Source organism: Drosophila tropicalis, unplaced genomic scaffold (genome assembly GCF_018151085.1).
Source record: "Drosophila tropicalis isolate 14030-0801.00 unplaced genomic scaffold, ASM1815108v1 contig_39, whole genome shotgun sequence".
Classification (NCBI taxonomy): domain Eukaryota; kingdom Metazoa; phylum Arthropoda; class Insecta; order Diptera; family Drosophilidae; genus Drosophila; species Drosophila tropicalis.
In genome coordinates, this window is record NW_027172851.1 from 578285 (window position 1) to 602250 (window position 23966).

The following is a 23966-nucleotide window of genomic DNA, read 5'->3' on the forward strand; positions in this document are numbered from 1 at the left end:
TTGATTAATTTTGTTTTGTATATTTAGCAGAATCAGGCAAATTGGAATGTTATGTATGTATATAGATATGTATGTATGTACATATATCCTACTATCTGTACTTCAATTTTAAGCTCTAGTTCATTTAAAATGGACTACAAGTGAACTGGGAGAAACACTGCACCACTAACAACAATAGATTCGCGGAATTGGCGGACAGAAACGATGGCGATCAGCCATCTACATCCAAGGCAGCGAAGGAGATCAACACGCCGGACCCTTCAAAGCCACCACCAATCTTTATCCCTTCTGTTAACATCACAAAGCTACAGAATTTTGTAGCAGAAACAATTGAATCGGACGAATATAAGCTAAAAGCCGCAAGGGACAAGCAGGTCCGCATCACTGTCTTCCAACTCCTCTTCTACTGATAAACAAGCAAGAAGCCAAATGGGCAGCGTTTCACACCTACCAAATGAAGCAGGAAAGAGCCTACCGCGCAGTAATCAGGAACCTGCATCATACAACACCAACCGAATACATCAAAAAGGAGCTAGGTAAACTCAGTCTGAGTGTGAGACACCTCACCAATGTAAAATACCGGTAGGCCACGGCACATCTGCCTCTCTTTTTCATTGCCTTGCGCCATTATCCAAACTCTGTTTCTGTAACTCAATTCATTAATGCACAGACAATTCATCAAGACACGGACGGACATACGTACATGGCTCTATCGACTCAGCTTCACATGCTGATCTAGAATACACATACGTATATACTTTATATATATGTATACTAACTTGTAAAGGGGTATTCCCTTCATATGCTCCAATCTGTGATTAAGGACCCCATAGATCCAGGTACGTTCGTTATTATTCTTTAACAAAAGTAAAAGTAACACAAGACAAAATAAAATAAACAAGCCTAAAACTATGCACGATTATATCATTATTTCTTCTTTAAAGCTCTGTTAACTCGTTTTTAAATAAGCTTTCAAGAGGGGAGGATTAAAAGTTTACGCCTTCACTCTATTTTGAGTTGAATTTTACTTCTTCCTTACCAACTGAGCTAAAAATAAAAAGAGAAAAGGTGTGGAAAACTATCAGTATAAACATAGAAATATTTTGTTCATATTTGTCTGAGGCATCAAAAACTGTCACCGAATAATATCTATTTAAGGCAGACTGAGTTGAAAATTTATTGTCCAGGCTAAGATGGATGATTGACAGCCAAACAGCTTTTCAATATTAAAACTATAAAAAATTGTTGAAGAGGAATTCAAGAATTCAAGTCAGTTGGAAATCCATGCCACGCCACTTCCTTCCGGTTGGTAGAATGACAGTACCCCAAAATTGGAAAAAGGGTATGCATACTTCGGTGTAAAAACTCTTAACAGCGGGTATACACAATCTTCCGATCTCTTTATTCTTCTGAGTTACTTATAGAGTTTGCCGCGTTCATTCAGGGGAAGAAGCAATAGCCAATCGTCTCTTTGCCTCATGTTTGGTTCGGGATTTATTTTTAGTCCGACTGTCCGCTAAGACGGATCTTTCTATTGACCCCGTCTTAAGTCAAAACTATAAACAAAAACAAAATATAAGTATCTTTCTACTTAAAATTAAAATATAAATACTAAAAGTTAAAAGCAAGTCAAGTGCCTAAATGTACATAGCTGTTCTAGGAACCACCAAGTTCTATCACTCGTAGATTCTCTTGCAAACCTTAACAATTGGCTATGACCCTATAGTCATACTTTTAACGTTTAACCTAGTTGGGAATTACAACTTGATTAAGTAAAAATTGTGTGCCTCATGAGATTTTAAGTATCGGATAATAATGTTCCCAAAGTTCAATGCATTTCTTAACCTATCTTCATAGAGTCCTTCTGCTGAAGAAGGAATTCCTATTGCCTAAAAACCTTCGTCCACAACAAAGTCGGGATAATTGTTTGTAACGATTAAAGGTCAAAGTACCAGGTAACTATTATCCAAGTACTCGAAAAATAGTCACATATCCACAGAGATTACGCAAGTTTTTACTGTTTGGAGATATGTGAGGGAGTTGTCTTTAGTCTTTATTACATTTTGTATTGCTTTTCCTTGTAACATCTTTTATGCGACAACTTGGCGAAAGACTTTCACTGCGGTCACCTTGCGAGGGTTCAAGTACGCATTTCTTTGTATGTGGTTGTCATTTGAAGGGGTTGAGTGAACCGGTTGAACAGATCCAAAAAAAAAAACATCTATAAACATTTCCAAATATTCGGATATGGGCTGAAATTTTCTATACCTTGTAGCAGATCAAGCAAAGTATGTGGGTTGAAAGGTGACATTTTAAATTGTATTGTTAAAGTAATTTTAATTTTAAATTAATATTTTTATGAACTAGTTGAGCTGTTACCCTCAAAAGTGTTTTGTTTGTTTCTTGTGGATTAAAGTTTTTACTTTAATGATACATATTTTAATATATTATTATAATTGATCTCCAAACTCTTGCGGTTAAATCATTTTGATATAAGACGATCACTTCAGTGACTTTTCGGAGGCAGCTCGGCATTTTTTGTTGCTTTTGTTTTTATTATTACTGGTGGCTAACGGTATTAAATCATTTTGTATCTTGTTTTTGCTTTTATTGTTTTCTAATATCATTTAAATGATATTTGATTTGCTTGAATTTTTTGGTTTTTTCGATGGTTTTTTTCATTTGTTTTTTTTTTTTTTGGCGCTTTACGTAATACGGCAAACCGGACCTCGGGAGAGGCACTTGAACGTCTCCGACGTGGCAAATCTAGAGGGCAGATTTGAAGAGATATAAGAGATCGATTTAGTGCCAGGCACGCAATACTTAAGATTGCCCAATGGCAACTCAAAAGCAGCTAAAGCCGAGATAATGCCCAATATTGAAGTTCATAACTTTGGCGCCAACTCAGAAACCGGCTCACAGAAACGTGGAAGTTCTGCCAATTTACATATTCCGGGTAAAACAAACTCACACAAAATTATAACTAAAAGCTTACTCATCCGAGTCATGCAATAAAATTCCTAACCAAATCAAGGATCTTTTCATATTGCTTGACAACATCCGCAATGACAATTAACATCAAAAGTAATATATGGTAATACATCTACAATATTTGATTGCATTTATTATATTATTATAAAATAAGACAATGCAAATAAAACAAAACTTGTCGTCATTCGCAAGTTGATCACATGAGAAGCCACAGACAAACAAATTCGTCCAACAAAAAAGTTAGCAAACAACTTTTTGTACATCTATTTTTATGTTTCTTCAGTTGGGGCTTCACTTTTTTACCATACCCTCTACTCATGTGCGGCCCAAAGGGGCATATTTTGGCTGCTGAAACTAGCAGTTATTAGCCATTTGAAGTAGGACTCTACACTGAGTAAGAAGAATGACGGATCTCTGGTTTGCTTTTCCCAGAGAGATCTAAACCACTTTCTTGTGTCTCGTCGAAAAGAGCTTTTCCTTGGCAAAGTTATTAACCAAAAAGTGACTTTGTTAGCTGATACAAACTGCATTTTGTTTTCAAATTTTAGCCTATTGCCGTAATATTTGTATTTGGTCATGCAGATCTAATTAGTATTTGCAATAGAAACAATTAATTATAAAATAAATTAAACATCTTTTCGTTTTCTATCAAACTTTTGTCTAATTGAATCTCACCATATTAAGGTGTGATTAGTAAAAATTCAAGAATAAACTGATCCTAATTTTAAGATCTTATTCAACATTCACAATCAACCATTAATTTTAAATGCGTTTTCCTCGAAATGATATTGTTGAACCTGTAAAATGATGTACATATTTAAGTTGCCAAAAACATATGGCAGAAGGCAGAGGGAGGCGCTCTAGATACCACATAGGGCCAGAGGCTCCAAATTTTGGTATGAATAGTTGTTTAGTCGTCTTTGTTTGTAAGTGAATCGGATTCATTTCCAAGCCTAAACGGCTAAAGATGACATTAGACGGCTTTAGATTAAATTATTAGTATTATCATTAATACGAGCTTAAAAACAAATGTTAAGCTACAGGGCGGAGGCGACATCTATAAGTATTCAATTAGGTTAAAGTGGGTTAACTCCAATTTGGAAGAGACCAGGAAATAAGTAGACAGCAAAATATGCCTTAATAAGTGTAATATTAGTTCGATCAGTCCTGAAACTGGACTAATTTCCAAATCCAAATCGATTAACATTGGCAGAGATTTTAAACTGTTATTAACTTGCTTTAATATGCAAATGACTAGTTAGTTATTAATACATTTCCAGTTCTATGTTACAATATTCACTTTGTACTGGGTTTCACCAGGTCGGCTCCTCGACTTGTATCAAAATGTTTTCTGGTTCCTGCTACTAAAGACAACAACTAAGACCATAACCGAACCAAGCCAACCAAAAAAAAAAAAAAGCAGAGATAAAATAAACAAAACTAAAAAAGAGGCAAAAACAAATTAAAGATTAGCATTGGGCACGTGATGCGATGACAAACTCAACTCTTTTGATGGTGTGTGTAATTGAGCTACTGATACAAAATGGTCGTTTAAATGTAATTTAAAGTCATTTTGCCTTTTGGCCAGCTGAGGTGACAAATTAAGGCCCCATGCAAGGTCATGTGAGGGGCGGCCATTAGCCATGAAGACACCAAACCATCTGAACTTGCCTCTTCGCACCCGTGAATGTTGTGGCATTTTTTGCTGTTGCTGCCTTTTGCTATTTGACATTTGAACGTCAACTCTGGAGTGTGCTGTTGATTGATTGGAAAGTTAAGGCTAAAGCCAAATCCGAAGCTGAAGCTGAACCTGAGTTGAGCTGAGCTGAGTTGATGAAGACAACATAATGTGAACTAATGTGGGATTATGCAAATCGAATCGCATAATGACACATCTGTAGCTTCCAATCAAGATAAATACAATGACCTGCATGCCTAGCTGATGGCTTACATATGTATTTGTAACGACTGATGAAATCGAATGAAAATGCCCAAATTAGTACAAATGTTACCACAAGAAATAACCAAAATATTACCAAATGGGTTAAATGTAGACAAATAAATTTAGCAAAAAGCCTACATCAATGGGAATCTTTCAGCTCCTTGAGTAGCTTACAATTATTTCATAAAAATTTTCAAGTTTTACCATCCCAAAATTTATCTCTAGATAAATTTACTGAAAGTATAGTAAATCGAATTGACCTCTGTTTCATATCTAAGGAGAGGGTGTAGGAGAATATTTCAGATAATATTCTTGATTAGCGTGAGAAGCCGAGTCGATATAGCCATGTCCTTTTGTCCGTCTATCTGTGCGACCTCAATTCAAAAGGTTCTATTATTTAAACCTCTTATTACCTGGTTGATTCTACTTTATTGAGAACAGACCTGAGGTTGAAGATTACCACCACCCACCACCCATCTCTAACTTCACAACATGATAATGCAGATACCATATCTCTCCACAAGTCAATGTATCATACTTTCTGCTGATTGTAAGGACCGATTGCAGAAGGGAAAATTTCGAGTAGCTATCCTAAAAATCTTATAAAATGTTTGGGAAACGAAGTTAGTTTACCTGAAATTTATAACAACGCCAAATGCATAGAACAAATAAAGTAAACAAAACATTTCTTTAATGGGTACTTTTGTGAACTTTATAACCGAAGACATTGAGAGCCCCAAATATGAAACCAAGTGTTCTGGGTTCCGTTTTATTAAGAGTCTTTGCACTAATCAGGATATCTTAGGTCTAATGAATCTAAAAAACATGATTTTTCCTGTTAGTTCATTCCATTGATTAGTTCTAGGGTCAGGATAAAAGATGAACAATTAACCATTAATAGTTTTGGAAGCTTTTTGAGCCGAAAATATAATTCCCCTGTGAATTGTTATTATAAGTATAGGATATAGTTGTATGTGAACTATCAACCTAACTATATTTTACAAGCACTGGCTTAGACGAAAACTACATCCATACACAAGCATGGGATTCGAACCCGGGTCCTCGTTGTTCAGTTGCCTAAATGACTGGGTCACTTAGACAACTCATCTACCAAGGACTGCATCCCCTGTGTATATTTTTAAAAGTTACTTCAAATTGAGCGAAGATAAAAATCCTTTTCCAGACTCTTAAAAAGGAAAAAGAATGTGAAAAAGATCGTTTCAATCATTTATGGAAATCTTTTTGGCCATTTTATAAATGCAATTTTAAAGAAAACCATAAACCTTCGATCAGCTAAGAACTTCAGATATATTGATTATAATCAATCTAAGCTTCCTGAGATTTTAAGTTCTAAATTCCTTTAAATAATAGCCAACAGAGTTTTAATAATTTTGGAAATTCGTTTAGATGAGGAATAACCCAAAGGAAGTTTTTAACTAATATTAGTTTAATTGATTAATTGATAAATATTATCAATTGCCTTGAGGGTCTCGTGTGTGCTCTCCTGTGTGCCTGAGGGTTAAGACAGTTTACCTGAAGTCTTAAGATATGTAATAATATCTTTGTATTTGCTTGGAATTATTAAGCTTTAAGATTATCCTTAAGTTAACTTAACAATCTCTGTCTGTAAGTTATAAGTTATTTAAACTTGGAAAACTTCAGAATTCGATGGATTGTGTTGACTCTTTTCTGGGTCGGTGGACAGAATGACAATTCCTTTTATTGGAAAATATTCGGCATTTAAAATTTTTGAACCTCAAGTGTTAGTCATTACAATTTTGAAACTCGTTCGATTGATCTGGTAATAATTTAGTCACTTGTTTTTGTTTCTTCTTCTGCTTCACGATTTCAAGCTTAAAATTGACGCTTTCAAAATATTTGATGTCACATGTCGTCTTCCACCTGTGTCTCTGTGTGTGTGGATTGGGAAAGTTGTAATATGTCTGTACATACATGTAAGTGTGTGTGTGAGTGTGTGCGGCACGCCCCAAAGATCTAAACATTTTTGGCTGATTTTAATTAGCAATCTTTTGCGGGTCCTAATCCTAGGGCCTGATGTGAGTGCCCGGCATGATGACATTTGCCCCTCCCTAAATTATGATGATTTGCATGCTCCGCCTTAAACGCGGCACCTGTCGCCGATGTTTATTTGGCATTTTAACACCGAAGCTCTAATCGAAATGTTTGGCCAAACAATTAACTTGTGGGAAAAGCAGTCGACGAAGGGGGGCAAGGGGAATACCCGTTTAACAAATTAAGTTTCTGCTTTGGTGCATTCCATTTCCAATTCACCCACATAAATAGATAGACGTAGACATAGACACAGATAGAAAGACGAATCCATCCAATGCATTGCCCAATTCGAGACCTTTTGCATTGCTTACATCACACAGCAGGAGACAGACAGACAGAGACAGGGACAGAGATTCGTCTCACTCCCTCAGCAGAAAGAAACTCGTTTCTTCCCATCTTCGCCAGCCATAAATATTTGCCTCTTCACTCAGGTTTTTTGTGTTATTATTATTTTGTTTTTTTCTTGATCTTTTTTTTTTTTGTTTTTTTCTTGTGTGCAAATTACAAAAATAATAAGCGACACAAAGCGCGTGACTCCTTTCACAAGATGCGATTCGAAATCAAAAGTGCAGACAAAAGGTGTTAAAAAATCGACTTGATAAATGTGCCAACAATGTGAATGAGCAAAATTGGCCAAAATTGCCTTTGACCGCAAAGTCACCGTGGAAACAACAACAACAATAAGTACAAAAAATGACCGAAAATAAGAAAAGAAAGAAATATATTACAACAAAAGCAAAAGTTTGGCCTAATTTTGCTTTCATTTCATTTGGCGGGGCATGCATAGACATGATGACTGCGAAGATTGTCTGTTCGATCCATGGATGGATCTACAAATACCTCATGCTGTGTTGCAGAGTGTAAGCCGCCGCCGCCGCATCATTTTTAGGTTTTTACTTTCTCCCACAGCGAAACACAAATGCAAACAGAGCGGGAGAGCAAACACCGTCGTGGTATGTGTGAGAGAGGGACCGTCAGGGACTGAGAGGGACCGAGAGAGACCGGCAAAGCTTTTGTCTCAAGTCGCGTCGGCGTCTCAATAAACTCTACCGGTTTACGAGCCGAAGCTTCCATCGACTTTACAGCAGATCCGTTTTGTTTGTACGGTCTTTCGGTGAGCGATTGGCCTTTTAAGCCGCAGCACCAGCGCTCCCAGCTTTCAGATACGTTTTTGCTTCTGGCCCGGCCAGAGTCAGAGTGTTGGTCGTTTTGATTATTCGGTTTCGGTTACAGTTTCGGTTTCGATTTCAGTCAGTTCGTTGCCGCAGTTAAACGCATCAAGACGTTGCCGTTTCGCGTCTGCCCATATACATATATACAGATATATATATTGTGATCCGCAGTGTCCAGTTGGTGTGGCCAAAATAGGCTCGTTGTGCTCAATAGTTCTGCCTCAATGCTGTGCTCCGCATTGCCAACGTTATGCTAATTACCGAAAAGATACAAATCATAGCGTACATTATCGGTTACAATCTCTTTGGCAAGACGACGACGACGACGAGGTCTTCTGACGTTTATTGAATTTCCATTCTCGTCCCCACGGAATTATCCAAGTGATTGACAAACAAACACACACAACTCACACACACACACACACACACACATAAAAAATATCCATATATAAAGCAAAAATATATATAAATCTATATTTATTGCAAACGTGCCAAATATAATTTAAATCTATTTATTTTGTTTAACCGAGAGCTAATAAGTCTAACTATAAATTATTAAGACGTAATTTAATTAACAAACAAACAAAAAAAAAAACCCAACCAAACCAACACAACTCGTCGATTAGGAAACAAACACAGGAGGAGCAGAAGTTTTGCTTCAAAATGAACAAACAACGACTTTTATTTAGTTTAATTTTGTGGTAAGTCTACAAATTTCTTTACTTACGGCCAATTGCCGTTCTGACCTTACCAAACGAATGCATTAAAAACGGCCTACACTTCATTCAAATGGCCATAAGACAAAAGACACAAAGTTATGTATGTTGAGATCGTAACCAACAATCATCGTTCATTAATCACGAGCTGAAGAAGCGTCAACGGAAGTCAAATGCTGCCAGATTAGCCATCTTATCAGTCAAAACTATTTAATAATACTTCCCCATTGTGGGTCCTTGAAGCGCCAAGCACATTAATTATGAAAATTCGAGAGAATTTGCATCCACACAGACCGCGGAGACCACAAAAGTGAATACGAAAACAAGAAAAGAAAAGGCAAAGTTCGTTAGCATAAATATTGATGAGTTATTGAATTACTAAATTTTAGGTGGACGATCATGTAATCGATACGAGTTGATTTGAATTTCTTTGCTCGATGGCGATGAAAAATCAATTTTAATATCTCGGACAAGTTTCACTTTCATTTTTCACTCTCTTTGAGTGCACAACTGGAAGATCTCCAAAGATCCGACTTCATATAGACAGAGAGAAAGAGAGAGACCGAGAGAAAGAGTGAAATGAAAGACGCTTTTTTGATGTTTGTATGTCGTGCCAGGTGGTTTTTGGAACGATTACACAATCTTGTTTTCTTTACATTTCGTTTTCAGTTTGCTATTTCTCTTTCTGTCTGTCTTTCTTTCTTCTGTTGACTTCATTTTGTAGGTATTTTTTGGTTGGTTTTTGACATAATTTTCGTTGCTGCGGTCATCCCAAGAAAGGTTTACATAATTTGGAGAGCGTGTCTTTATAGGCCTACCAATTAAGTTAATAGATCATCTTCACATCTTCACGTTCGAGGCGGCGTCTTCCTGGAGATCTGGCCAGGTTTTAATTAACAGAGGCGTAGTAGACCTTATTTACATGCATCTGCTAAATGTAGAAAGTTTCTCCGGTCGCATTAATTTGGCGCTTTTGTGTTAATCAATGTGTAATTTATGCAAAAGTTTTAGCTCTATTTTGCTTCAAATTATGCAATATTACCACGACCATGTTGGATAATCTGAAATGTATGGGGCGACATTGAGCCTCTCCGGCTACTCAGAGGAGCATTATGCGGACGGGGGGACCTTGGCCAGGCCGGGTCGGGCCAGCCCAGTCAGAGACTTCTTTTGCTTAGTCATGCGGCGACGATCTACTCGATCTCAGAATGCAGCCAAGCAACTTCAGTTAACACTCTGGCAAATTAAGCACAAGTGGCAACACCTGCGTCGACGCCGGCGTCGCTGTCGACATTGTCTAGTTGACACACTTAAGTCACTTATTTCCAACTCGTCGTAGAATTCTTGCTAAAACTTTTTGTCAAGTGCTTTACACCGAAAAAAAAAACACTTACAACTAAATTCATGTTGTCTTTTTATATGTATGTACATATATATATATTTGACATTTGTTTATTGACTTTACGTAGTCAAGGTCTTGAAAATTATTTTGATTTTGTTTTCATAATTTTTGCATAGCCAAATAGTTAAATAATTGGATCATTGGCGTAGGTTTGCTTTGCAAAAACGAAAGACTTCAGCAACGAACTTGACTCGAAACTCAATCGCCATTAGCCGGAGCTGTGGGTGGCTCTCAGGCATCTGTTTTATATTTTAGGGGTGGGGGAGGTGAACTAAGAGTTTAACAAGTCAAGGCAACATTTATTTATACATTTTGTATGACAATTAGGCCAAGTTGCTGCAATTAAGCTCTAACAAATGTAAAAAACACTTCCGGAATGAAACATAAAAGCGACTTAACGACTTCAATAATGACATTCGTAACTTACAAGCCCTTCTTTGTGGCTAGTCTCCTTCGGGGGGTTCAACATTTCTGACCCATTTCGTAAGGTCAGAGGTGGAAATGCCAACAGAATTCCCATACAGAAAGAGATCATTAATCTTTGCCATTTTTCGGCTTCCCCTTTCTGTCATGTTCTGGCATCTATTTCTGAACTCTTTCGTGTTATCCATCCACATCAGAACACGTTTGAAATTAATTCATTGAAAGATTCATTAGCACATAAAAAAGTCAAAAACTAGCATCGATCCCTTGATCGTGTTTTGTTTTCTACTCTTTTTAATTAAATTAAACCTGGCGCCGTAAATTTAATGTCGGGCCACAAATAAAAAAAATGCCATCAAATTTTTGACTAATCGAAGCGAATACCGAAGTCATTTTTTATACCGCCTAGAACTGCTTTAAAATCAATTAAGCAGAGCGTATAAATAAGTGATTAACTGCTGACGCCGACGAGTTCAAGGCTGAAACTAAGAGTCCATAGAGGAAAGAACGTTTTGGTTTGGTTTGGTTTGTTTTTGAAAGTGAATCAAATGGAATTTGAATATTCTCAGCACTGATGTCTAATTTAATTTACACGTTTCGCTCGTTTTTCATGTTCTTTTTTTTTGGTTTTTTTTCTTTTTTGGCTTCAATTTATCATGATTTTGTTGTCTGGCTGTTGTTTGTTGTTTTCTCTTTCGGCTGTCTGGGGCCCTCCTCCCCATTAATCATAACTCGTGTGTGTTTAGAAAATTAGGCATTGAAAGTTTTGCAATTGTTCGATCGGTGAAAAGTTGAATGCACTTTTCAGATTCACAAAGGCGGATAGAATTTCCTGGTTAATCACCCAAGTGAAAGGCCGATTGGCCAATTGACCCTGGGCAATCAGACAGAAAATAAATCAAGCAAGTTTCTTTCTTAAGTCTTTCGTTTGTCCGAACTAGTCCTCATATGCAGAATGCTGCTGATAAATATGAATAAACGACATTCACACATACATACATACATACATATGTATGATGCAGTAGATCTCTTTAACTGCTTGTTTGACCACTTCAAAACGGGTTAACCCAAATATCTAACGAACAAAAAAATTCATAAAAAATAAAACTTATTTCTCAAAAAATAAAAATCTATATATGCATACAAAGCAGCTGAAAAAACAGGCCGCTAAGGTGACGCCCAAACGTTGTATTGTTTCTCTTTCTCTCACTCTCCGTCTGCGTCTCCCTCTCAGTCCCTGTCTCTGTCTGCGTCTCGGTGTACCTTTCCTCTGTCTGCTGTTTACAGTGGTCGCCCTCTCTCATAGGAGTAACCAAATTGTGACACAACACATTGAAAGGTACCTCAACAGCCGCAACAACAAACAAAATCTTGTTTTCAACTGGTTTATTTGGGTTAAAAAGAAATTTACGATGCGACTTTAGCTCCCCATAGCCAAGATAACGGTACACGGCATCCGTAAAAAAATATAAATAAATAAATAAAGACAACTGCCGAACAGAGGAAAGTGAAATTTAGTGAATACTGTCATCCACACACACACACACTCAGACTCACTTACATTCATGTGACAGACACCAAACTAAAGACGGAGACGAAGACGTAATCAACTTCAGGATGAAGTGCCCGGCCCCACAAGACTTGACTGGGCACATTTTTCTCGTCACTTTGAAAGTGCTTGTGGATTTGCCTAGCTCTTCATAAAACTCAACGCGGTTTGCCAGTGTCTTTTTGTTTTTGACAGTTGCCAAAAAGCTTCCGTGATCTCAAGACCCTCCAGATGGCATTTACATAGGGCTCCCTTAGAGCTCGTTTGTCTCGAGACAGGTGTAAGTCCTGAAGTGAATCACTTGAAATTAAAGTTACATGGACCTAAATGGGATAACCAAAGACGGGTCTCTATAGATAATATATCTCGTCTTATTTCAAGAGCCATCGAGAATAATTTGATGTTTGATTTGAACATAAATTAGAAAGCTCATTTGTTCTTAAGATTATTCCGACTAGGCATATATTTAATTAAAGACCACGGAAATCATTGAAAATTCTGCTATCAATCTTTATAATAGGTATCCAAAAATATTCCATAAATTATCGAGCAAAATTTATCATTTTATAGCTGTCAAATTACTTTTCACTTTCGCACTTTTCACTCTAATTTGTTTGAAAATTGCCCACAGCTTCCACAGTGTTTAGAGTGTCGCCCAAGGCTCCAAACAAAAGAAAAAAAGATTTCACTCTTCAAAAAGGTGCGTAGCCAAATTTACATGACGATTATAGCGATTATTAGATGGATGGTGTCACTATTGATATATACCAATTAGATACATTCGAATAGAAAGAAAAATGCTTGAAAATGTGAGTGGACCTTGTAAACATATTTCGGTTTTGGCCAAATGGGTCGATCGCTAGTTGGGCTACAAAACGTACGACCTTGATAGTAGCAAATAGTAAAGGAAAAGACACATCACACCAGTAACCAACTGGCATACCAACTGACACGAGGGGTGGGCATAAATCATATAGAAAATCGCTTTCAATATCGTATAAACAACAACAACACCTTGTGTGAGTGTGTGCATACCAAATGACAGAAACCAGAAACAGGCCAAGCCAAGCGGGGAGTGTAGATGTGGATGTTCGACAAGTTGCCAGCTCCTCGAATTGTTTGCCAATCTAAAGTTGTATGCACTTTCGCAATGAAAACGAAAGTTATGCCCGGCTCAAGTGGATACACATATGAATATAAGTATATATGTATGTAGATACATTTCGATGTATGTGTAGACGCGTGACTTGGCCAACGTTTACACTTTCTTGCCATAAAAAAAGCAATGGCCCCACAGAGAGGAGACACACACACACACACACACACGATCTGTATACACATGCATAGAATTATGATCTTCACGCCTTTATGATTCGCTTTGAACACATTCACCCAAACAACAAGACTGCAAGTCTTGGCAATGTAACAAATATTTGAAAACCGCATCCATCGATCGAAACCAAACGTCACTGAATCGAATTGCAATTGCATCATGATCAGCATTTGATGTACATATGTAGATACCTCATTATGATCACATTCATTATCGACTCACAATGCTGTTTGCTCATTATGTTAATGAAGTGCACTTGAAAATCCATTTGAATGCAGGCCTACAGCCCGTTTCGCTCGATGCATGTTTCCTCATTAAAAAGAAACACAAAAACTGTATGCGGGAGTAGACCATGGTGTGGCATGGTAGGTGTGTGTGTGTAAAGTCAATCATTGGGATTTCACTCTGTTGTAGCTTTTGTTTCACCTGACTATTGTGTAAGAGCCAAGAAACTGAAACTTATGTATGAACAACAACAACAACACAGGCTGCAAAGTCATGTGACTTGCTCTCCAGTTGTTGTTGATAAACCAAAAGTGGCTAAGGGTAGTCAGGAGGTTAACTCGATTCGAAAGAAGACCTGTAAATGTTATGTGTCATTTGTTTAGAGGATTTTATGGCAGGGTATTTGAATATCGTTATGCTAAGCAATGCTTTTCCTTTCTTGTTTCAGCTAATGTCTGAAAGTAAAAACAAAAACACGTTAGTTGTTGACTTATGTTGGTGTTGGTGGTAGAGGAAATCATGTGCAAAGTCACTTGACGATGACGTTACGTGCCTTTGAGTAATTGCAGCGAGACATGGCTGCCAATGGGTGTCCACGTAGTTGTGGCTAGTCACATGGCCGGCCAGCATATTTGGCTAAGGCAACCACCACTCTAACTTGATAATGAAAACCACCAGTACCAGCACCAGCACCAGCATTAGCACAACGCATAGATTTTCAATGTGCGCATTCCAAGCGGACTGCTTCCGTAATTGTTGTTGCTGATGTCGCTTGGTGCCATAGTAACCCATTTGTCTAAGCCTTCTTCAGAGTCATAAATAATTTCAAAAGGTTTTTGTTGTTGTTTCTTTCCGCTGCTGCTGCTGCTGCTGCATGATTAAGCAATTGGCGTCAAGTTTGTTGCCTAAGTCTTTTGTTTGTTTGTTGCGCAAATTATGATTCTGTCTGTGTGAGTGTGTGTGCAGGAAAGGGGGAATCAGCTTATGCTTTAAGTACAACACTTAGCTCATGAATTGTTTATAGACACAAGAACAGAATCAATCGGCATCTTTAGATTCGTGACTATTGAAATGCTCAGCTACCGTGCAAGTTATCAACACTTGCAAATTAAAAATCTACATTTGATTTTCTTCCGCTCATGATTTTGAAATTCTCCAAATTGGAATTATTCAGTGAGCATAATTGGCTATCACTTGATTATGCAATTGCCAACTATTGTTGGCAATTAACAATTATACACTCTCATTAATGATCATGATCATGATGGAAGACCCAAAGTGTTTTATGTAATTTAACTCTCAAGCGGCACGCGTCCATTGGCTAGAAGAGAGCGAGAGACTTCTCCAATATTCCAACTATTCTAATGATTGGGAGATGCAACTGGTTTTCCACTTGTTACATGGACGGATAGTATTTGATTTGCAGGTACTCACGTGTTTTTTAATTAACAACTGATTGAATGACTGATTGAGAGGTATGACTAACTAACTACACATATTTTACAGGTTTTGTAAACAAATGCAACAATAAAATGCAAATACTTTTGTGTTCAAAACAAAAAAACGGAATTCAGAATATTTATAAGAAATGCTCAAGGCAATCACCTCCAAAACATTTACTCTAAGATCTGTTTCAGTAATTATTGAAAATTTATATTGATTTTTTGTTTGTTTATTGAATTTTGCCAACCAAATTCAATTAAATTAATTGATATATCAGTTTGGGAATATTTTGTGTCAAATACTTGTGCCAGGAGGCAAGTATTTCATATATATTTCAATGTAATCTTTGTCAGGTTCAATCAACCCATACAACAACGAGAGAGATTATCTTTGCATCGAAAAATCCCTCGGATTGTGAGTCAACGCCCAAAGCAGGCGGCAAAGTCAAGTTTCGAAATGACTTCCGTTTTATGATCGATTCGACGATAACTTTCATTTGATCACATTTTGGTGGTTATTAGCTTTTGAATTATTTAACAATTATTGAAAGATAAATTAAGCTCACACGCACGCACACACACACAAGCAGCAACACCTATTGATGTCATAATGTTATTAAATAACGTATACGCCACCGTGCCATGCATTTTGTATATATTTTATGAACGACACGACGCAAAGTAAAGGCCAGACATGCCTGACATACATACATACCTCGGCTTTTGTGACACAAATACCCGGCTCAAGTGATTCCAAACAAATGGAAATTATCTGCTACTTGCACATTTGCCCACCCCCCACCCTACCCTCTCCATCCACTACAACTCCTCCTCTTTCACCCTCATTGTTGGGGTCTCTCCGTCTCCCTCTCGATAGTGGAGACGTGACTGGCTTAACGTTGGCCAATTGACTCCCATTCAATTTGTTTTGTGCGAATTCTGCAAGAGCCCAATGAAGAAAAACATTAAACAAATTCAAATAAAATAAAATACACAATCAAAGCGATTAAATAGTTTATAGTAGTTTGTCTTGCAATATTTGTGCCAGTTTGAAATTCGTTAACGCAATTGTATTTGCTCCAATGCGTTTAAAACTATTTGCTAAATTTTCTCATTTGCCATTTGCCATTCCAATCGTGAAATTGCAACAAGATTAGTTACATGATTATCAGCAATTGCAGGGTCTTAATAGCTAACTTTATAAAATTGGTCATTATGCTTGCAAGAAATATTATCGGTAGGCGTTTCTCTCAGTCTCTATGAATCATTCGACGATTCTGCATTATGAATTGATTCAATTGCAGAATGGAATCAAATTCTCTTCCTTTTTTATTGTGCTTTTATTTTGTTAAATATTGCTCAAATGGATGATCCTTTCGTACTATATTTTGAATGTCATTACGATTTAAGAGACTCAAAAAAGACTTTTATTAAGTGATTAAAAGTATTAGTAGTTTAGATGATGCCCTAGACTTAAAATCGTTTTAGATCATTCCCTTTAGAAGTCTTCCTGAGAACACAAAAGGACAGAGGGATATGCCTATATCGACTCGGCTTCTTGCCCTGATCAACAATTTCTATAGTTTATCGTAAACGTCTCCTTCTCTACGTTGCAAACATCTAAGAAATTTCGTTAAACACTTATAAGTTTTGGATATAATAGACCTTTGTTTAATACATATATATATCTGGAATGTAAATTAGAGACTAATTCGTTTGTGTGATAATATATACACGATTAGCTTGAAATATAATATATATAAATATATAAATTATTTTATACATTGCAATTTACTTTAAAATACTTTTTTTTTTTTTTTGTAAGTGAAAAGTGGGTGTAACCTTAAATATAAATTGGAATTTTTACGACAAACGATATTTGAAATCAGCTAAATATATACTAAGTAAATGACAGCATTCATTTTGGAAACCCAGCTACTTTAGAACAAAGGATAAGTACTTTAAACTACTTACTAGTTTAGGTGTTTGCGTATGTGACCTTCAAAAGATTGTTGAAACTTTTCGATGTGCTTCAAATTATATTTAAATCATTGCCGATTGCTAATGATATATTTAAACTACTCGAAATATTTGAGAAAAACCAGATATCCCAGAACATTGTTGAGGCAATTTTATGCGCATTAATGAACCTCTCAATATTTATGTGCGTCGGTGCGGTAACCAAGTTTGGGGGCGCATCAGAATGAGCTCATTAAGTGGCTTCCAAAGCGGATCTTCTGCACCCACCGGCATCGAAATTCAAAGTTTGCTGCAATATTGCATAATTGTCATTATTTGCGGTTATCTCGGACACACACACAAAGACAAAAGACAGCATTAATGTCAATGAAACAAAAAGAAATCTATTCACGTGAGTCCGGACAAGATGAATGGACAAAACCATTGAGAAGAACATAATGACAGGTTATAACAAAATCAGCAACAAAATCAGCGGCTTATTAAGCCAGCCAGAGTCGGTCAATCTGTCAGTCATTCGGTGAGTCAGTCAATCAGTCAGTCAGTCTTTTGGGGGCAATCGAACACTCGCAACTCTTCGTACAGACGGCCAGCCATCGTTATTGTTCATAATTTAAAATTGATTAGTTTTGAGAGACGTTTCTCATATCCGGTTGGGCATTTGCTTGTTGCTTTTGTTGTCTTTTTCCTTATAATTTGCTTGCCCGAAGTATTCGTTCATGCATGCGCCTCATTTAATTAACAATGTGAGCAAACGATGGCGGTATGGGAAAACTGATAATTATTATATATATAGTAACTACAATATTTGCCGGAAAATGCAACCAGAGGCATGAGTAAACAAAACAAAACTGGAGACGCCCAAAAGTTAATAGCACGTGGCACAAGTGAAAATGTTAATGAAAAACTGGGGAAAACTGATTCCTAATTCCCATTTTCGGGTATTACCAATAGGATATCCATTGGGTGGAAAAACGACTTTTCCCAAAGCATTGAATTCTATTAGATACAAATCTGAATTGAAAATGATTCTCTTCTTATAAAAGGAATCCCTTGATGACATCATGGTTGAAATGTAGAGACTTCACGGTTCACTTTTCTCATGTTTTTATTTTTGCTTCGTCTTTTCCAGGTGCCTAAGTGCTCCGAGTCTCCCACTACGTCTTCCGGAGGATCTGGAAAATGACGCCGTTAACGCTTTGAGCTCGGAGCGGGCACGTTCATTGACCCAGTGCGGCCAGGGCAGCGAAAGCAAAGTGGCCGATGAGTACGATGTATGTCCACCGAGTAAGTACCGCCAACCCACCGCCGAGTGCAACAATGTGTCGCATCGTAAGTGGGGAGCCCGTGGGGATATCTTCCAACGTCTGCTCCAGGCCGATTACGCCGATGGTGTAAGTCAGCCGCGGAGTTCCAAGGGCACTCACGCCCTGCCCGATGCCGAGCTAGTTATCGAGCAACTGCAGCATCATGTGGAAAGCGAATTGCGCCATCCTCATATCACTGCCATGCTGCCTGCTTGGGGTCAGTTGCTGGCCAATGATCTATATGAAGTGGGTCAATTGCCCATCGGTGGAAAGTGCTGTGAACGCGACTCGGCCGTCAAGAATCCCAGCGAGCTGCAGCAATGCTTTGTGCGGGCTGGACCAGACTGTAAGGAGTATAAGAGATCAGCCCCAGGATTCGATGTAGAGGCTTGCCAGAAACGTAAGTGCGGTTGAGTCGTTTGCATATTCCCTGTTGCTTTACCCAGTTCTTACCTCTCCCCAGATGTTCGCCAGCAGATGAATATTGCCTCGGCGTACATTGATGGTTCCGGCTTGTATGGGTCAACCCGTCATGAATTCGATCAACTTCGCACCTACATCAGTGGCGGAGTGAAAGTGGAGTCTTGTCGGTACTGCCAGGTGGCTGGGGCCACTGGTGCATTGCACCGGGCTCTGCTGCAGCAGCACAACAACATTGGCGAGCAATTGGCTCACATCAACCCCGAATGGTCGGAGGAGGATGTCTTCTTGGAAGCCAGGCGCATAATTACTGCCACCATTCAGCACATTACCTACAACGAATTCTTGCCATTGGTTCTGGGACAGGAGACAACGGCCAAGGAAGGTCTCCGACTGACTCCGGAGAAACATTCCAGCAACTACTCTAGTTCGGTGCGCGGTGGCATCTACAATGAGTTCGCCACCAGCGCCATGCCTGCTTTCTGGAGCATGTACCCACCTGAGATGTTATCCAATAAGATGTCCGCACACGAGTTACTTTCGATCGCCGCCTTGCAAAGATCCCTGGTGCCTAGCCAGACAAACGCCGAAGGTTGGTCGGAACTGGCATTGGCCGTACACCGTGGACGTGATCATGGCGTTGCCTCTTACGTGCATGCCCTGGACTTGTGCGAGCGCCGCTATGCCGAGAAGAACATAGCCAATGTTACCTTTGATGGTCTGGTCTCGCTGAGCAATATTCCCGAGGAGTACATCACCAATCTGAGAGACATTTATCAGTAAGTGTGATTGGATAAACGTTTAAGGAAAGTTGTTAATGGTTTTGATTTACAGGAATGCCGAGGACATTGATCTCCTTGTTGGAGCCCTGCTGGAAGAGCCTGCTGTGGGCGCTCTGTTTGGACCCACAATTACTTGCCTGTTGACTCTGCAATTCGAGCAACTCAAGCAGACCGATCGCTTCTGGTATGAGAATGAGATTCCTCCATCGTCATTCACTCTCGACCAACTCAAGAGCATACGTCAAACCACTTTGTCGGGACTACTGTGTGGTTCTCATCAAGTCGCTACTGCCCAGTCCAAGGCCTTTATTCTTGAGGATAACTATCTGTAAGCCATAGACTATTTGGTCATTTCCCCTCGCTCATCCAATGCTTTTAATCTCTTGCAGAAACTCTATTCTGGACTGCACTCAGCTGCCTGCTTTCGATTTGCGTCCATGGAAAATCAATAGTGAGGACGAACTTCATGTAGAACATGTCGAGGTTGAACCAGACACCAAAGAAGCAATTGCCGAACTCAGTCCCGAGCTAATTGAGGCCGCTGTAGAGCGTGCCAAACAGGAGTTGGAAGAGCGTAAACGATTTGAGTACGAGGTGTGGCGAGCACGTAAGTTATATATAAGTTATCAGCTATGCAAATAAGTTAATTCACTTCTTTCTGGCCTTTTGTAGAGGGCGGAATCAGTGCTCGGTCTCCCGATGGTACAGCCGCCTCCTTCAGCAAAGCCAATCTGGCCGCCTTGAACATGGCAAACTCATCCCTTATCTTCGAGCTGGCCTCCAATGAGATCGTCAAGTCGCTGAATCGCATTACCAGACGCAAACGTCAGATCTTCAATCCGAATCAGAGTGCCTTTAATCGCAATGAATTGACCGACACGCTGCAGACTGTCGACATTAGCTCCTTTATTGGCGGTCCTGCACCGGGAACCATTGATGAGTGCCCTGAGCCAACACAGCAATGTGATGCCAACACTCCGTTCCGAACCATCTCCGGCAGATGCAACAATCTGCGCAATCCTAACTGGGGCAAGTCGCTAACCACCTTCTCTCGCTTGCTGCCTGCTCAGTATGAGGACAGCATTTCTGCCCCTCGAGTAACGGGTGTGACTGGAACACCTCTGCCCAATCCACGTACTATTTCCACAACTATTCACCCGGATATTTCCAATCTGCATACTCGCTATTCTCTCATGGTGATGCAGTTCGCCCAGTTTGTGGATCACGACTTAACTCTGACGCCCATCCACAAGGGTTTCCATGAGTCCATTCCTAGCTGCCGTGCCTGTAACTCCCGCCAGACTGTTCATCCCGAATGCAATCCCTTCCCAGTACCCTCTGGCGATTTCTATTACCCCGAGGTGAATGTGACAAGTGGCGAGCGCTTCTGCTTCCCCTCGATGAGATCTCTGCCAGGTCAGCAGTCTTTGGGACCTCGTGATCAGATTAATCAGAATACCCACTTTTTGGACGCCTCTATGGTGTACGGCGAGCACGTCTGTCTAAGCAACAAGCTGCGCGGCTTCTCTGGTCGGCTGAACAGCACAGTGCATCCTATTCGTGGAAAGGAATTGTTGCCCCAGACTGCCACCCATCCGGAATGCAAGTCTCGGAATGGCCTTTGCTTTATTGGAGGCGACGATCGTGCCTCCGAGCAGCCAGGCCTAACAGCCATTCATACCACTTTCCTGCGCGAGCACAATCGTATTGTTGAAGGTCTGCGCGGAGTGAATCCCCATTGGAATGGAGAGCAACTGTTCCACCACACGCGCCGTATTGTGAGCGCCCAAGTGCAGCACATTGTCTTCAACGAGTTCCTTCCACGCATCCTAAGTTGGAACGCTGTGAATCTTTATGGACTAAAGCTGTTACCCCAGGGCTATTACAAGGACTACAATCCGTCCTGCAGTCCCATCGTTTTCAATGAGTTTGCAGCCGCTGCTTTCCGCATTGGTCACTCTCTGCTCCGTCCACATATTCCTCGTCTCAGTGTCCAACACCAGCCCGTCGATCCTCCTCTTCTCTTGCGTGATGGCTTCTTCCGCATGGACGCTTTGCTGCAGCCTGGCATTGTTGATGAAATCCTGCGTGGCTTAGTCGCCACACCCATGGAGACTTTGGATCAATTCATTACCGGCGAGGTGACAAATCATCTGTTTGAGGATCGTAAGATTCCTTTCTCGGGTATTGATTTGATTGCGCTGAATATTCAGAGAGGTAAGTCTTTCACTCAAACTAAATGTTTGCAATCAGATTTGTATCCTTAATTGCTCTGCTTACAGCCCGTGATCATGGAATTCCTTCGTACAACAATTACCGAGCCCTTTGCAACCTGAAACGCGCCACCAACTGGAACGATCTGAGCCGCGAAATACCCACCGAAGTCATTAATCGCTTCCAGAAAGTTTATGCCAGTGTGGATGATATTGATCTGTTCCCTGGTGCCATGACAGAGCGTCCGTTGCAGGGTGGCCTGGTAGGACCCACCTTGGCCTGCATCATTGGCATTCAGTTCCGTCAATTGCGCAAATGCGACCGTTTCTGGTACGAAAATCAAAACCCCGAGGTTAAGTTTACGGAAGCTCAGCTGGCTGAGATACGTAAGGTTACCCTGGCCAAGATTGTTTGCGAGAATCTTGAAGTTACTGGAGACATGCAGCGTGCTGCCTTCGATTTGCCCAGCAATTTCCTGTAAGTTCAAAAGGATTCCTGTCTCGAACGTTCTCAAATTGACTTCACTTTCTTTCCTTCCTAAGAAATCCTCGTGTGCCTTGCGCATCTATGCCACAAATTGATTTGAATGCCTGGCGTGAAAATGTCCAGGGCTGTCAGATTGGCAACCGTAACGTGCGTGTGGGTGAATCTGCTTTCCCATCACCATGCACTAGTTGTGTCTGCTCTTCCGAAGGGGTGAGTATAAGCATAAGAAATACCAAAGACCGGATTCCTTATAACTACATATGACATTCCTCAATTTAGGCTCAATGCGCCTCACTACGCATCACAGATTGCGGCCAACTGATCCGCCAGTGGCCCAAGGAGGCTATTTTGCGTGACGAGGTCTGCAACTCGCAGTGTGGCATCTATTTGACCGGTCAGCAGGCCAGTGGCTTCAATCCCCAGCAGCGACAGGGCCACGCTCAATCCCGTGTCACTAGATCACGCAATCAGAACCTCTTCAAATTCCCCGACCTGACGCCATTCATTGCTTCCTTGTAAATACACCCAGCTGGATACGACATAACCTTCACATAGTTTGGCCAATTTTGTAAATAAATTTGACGCTTTGTACATACAATGTCTCTAAATCTATGTACCACTTGATCGAGTTGGGAACGTCCAGGAAATAATCACATTTACAACTGCCAACACGGAGCAACATTGCTGGATAGGTTCCGAAATATTTGTGTAAATCGTAAATTAAGCCAGAACTAATATCGTTAGCATTTCCCTTTATATGTATGTTATGTATTCTACACCTAAACATATCAATGTACAATTTAATGAATCTATTATCATATGTATGCCTAATAAACAAACTTAAATACTTTAATATTTTGTGTACTCGCTTATTAAGTAACAAGATTCAAACACGAGTCCACTTAAACGACATGTTTGGGAACATTACATAGAATCATCAAAGATTAAAACTATCGGATTCATGTTAAGAAGCACATCAATAAATAGTATATATAGCGTTTTACCGTATATCTGAAACGTATAATTTCCCAGTCAGAATTTTGTTGATAACTTCAACGCTTATTTGGTTCACAGTGTATCGACTGGAATCGTTCAGTCCCATATATTCTTACAGCATTGTCGGTGAAGCAGGGCGCCTTTCACCAATGCTGACGGTGGAGATCATATTGGAGATCGGTTGATCCAGCTGGGTTATAAAAACTGGGCTCACCTAGTTTGCAACTTCATCGTTTGTTTGCATGACCACTAAATGGCATATACCACTACATATATGATAAAAATCTCGCTCCACTTTTAACGCAACTGTGATTCACCCAAATAATATTAGGTCTGCAATTCCGCTTACCAAGAAATCATTATTTCTTGGTATTGTGAAAATGTCATACATTAAATTATTTCCTTCTTCTTTTTTTAACAAATTTTGGGCTGTTCGGATGAAAATCGCTTAGAGAAAAGCAACGTTAGTGATCTTAGATTATTTCTATGGTCCTATCCGTTCAAAACCCAAATTAA

General features: G+C 39.5%; 1 protein-coding gene across 2 annotated transcripts; it reads left to right on the forward strand.

Annotated features, from left to right (window-relative positions):
- Positions 1–63: 63 nt before the first annotated feature.
- Positions 64–23307, forward strand: LOC137572558 (uncharacterized). 2 transcript variants are annotated; one of them, XM_068284302.1, is made up of 9 exons: positions 64–536; positions 18378–18952; positions 19016–19751; positions 19807–20082; positions 20144–20361; positions 20427–21971; positions 22037–22445; positions 22511–22664; positions 22734–23307. In XM_068284302.1, the coding sequence occupies exons 1-9, from the start codon at positions 430–432 to the stop codon at positions 22971–22973; spliced, it is 4260 nt and encodes a 1419-aa protein (XP_068140403.1). In that variant the 5' UTR covers positions 64–429; the 3' UTR covers positions 22974–23307. The 2 variants fall into 2 exon arrangements, with proteins under 2 accessions (XP_068140403.1, XP_068140404.1); XM_068284303.1 differs by lacking the exon at positions 64–536 and adding an exon at positions 8194–8879.
- Positions 23308–23966: the final 659 nt, after the last annotated feature.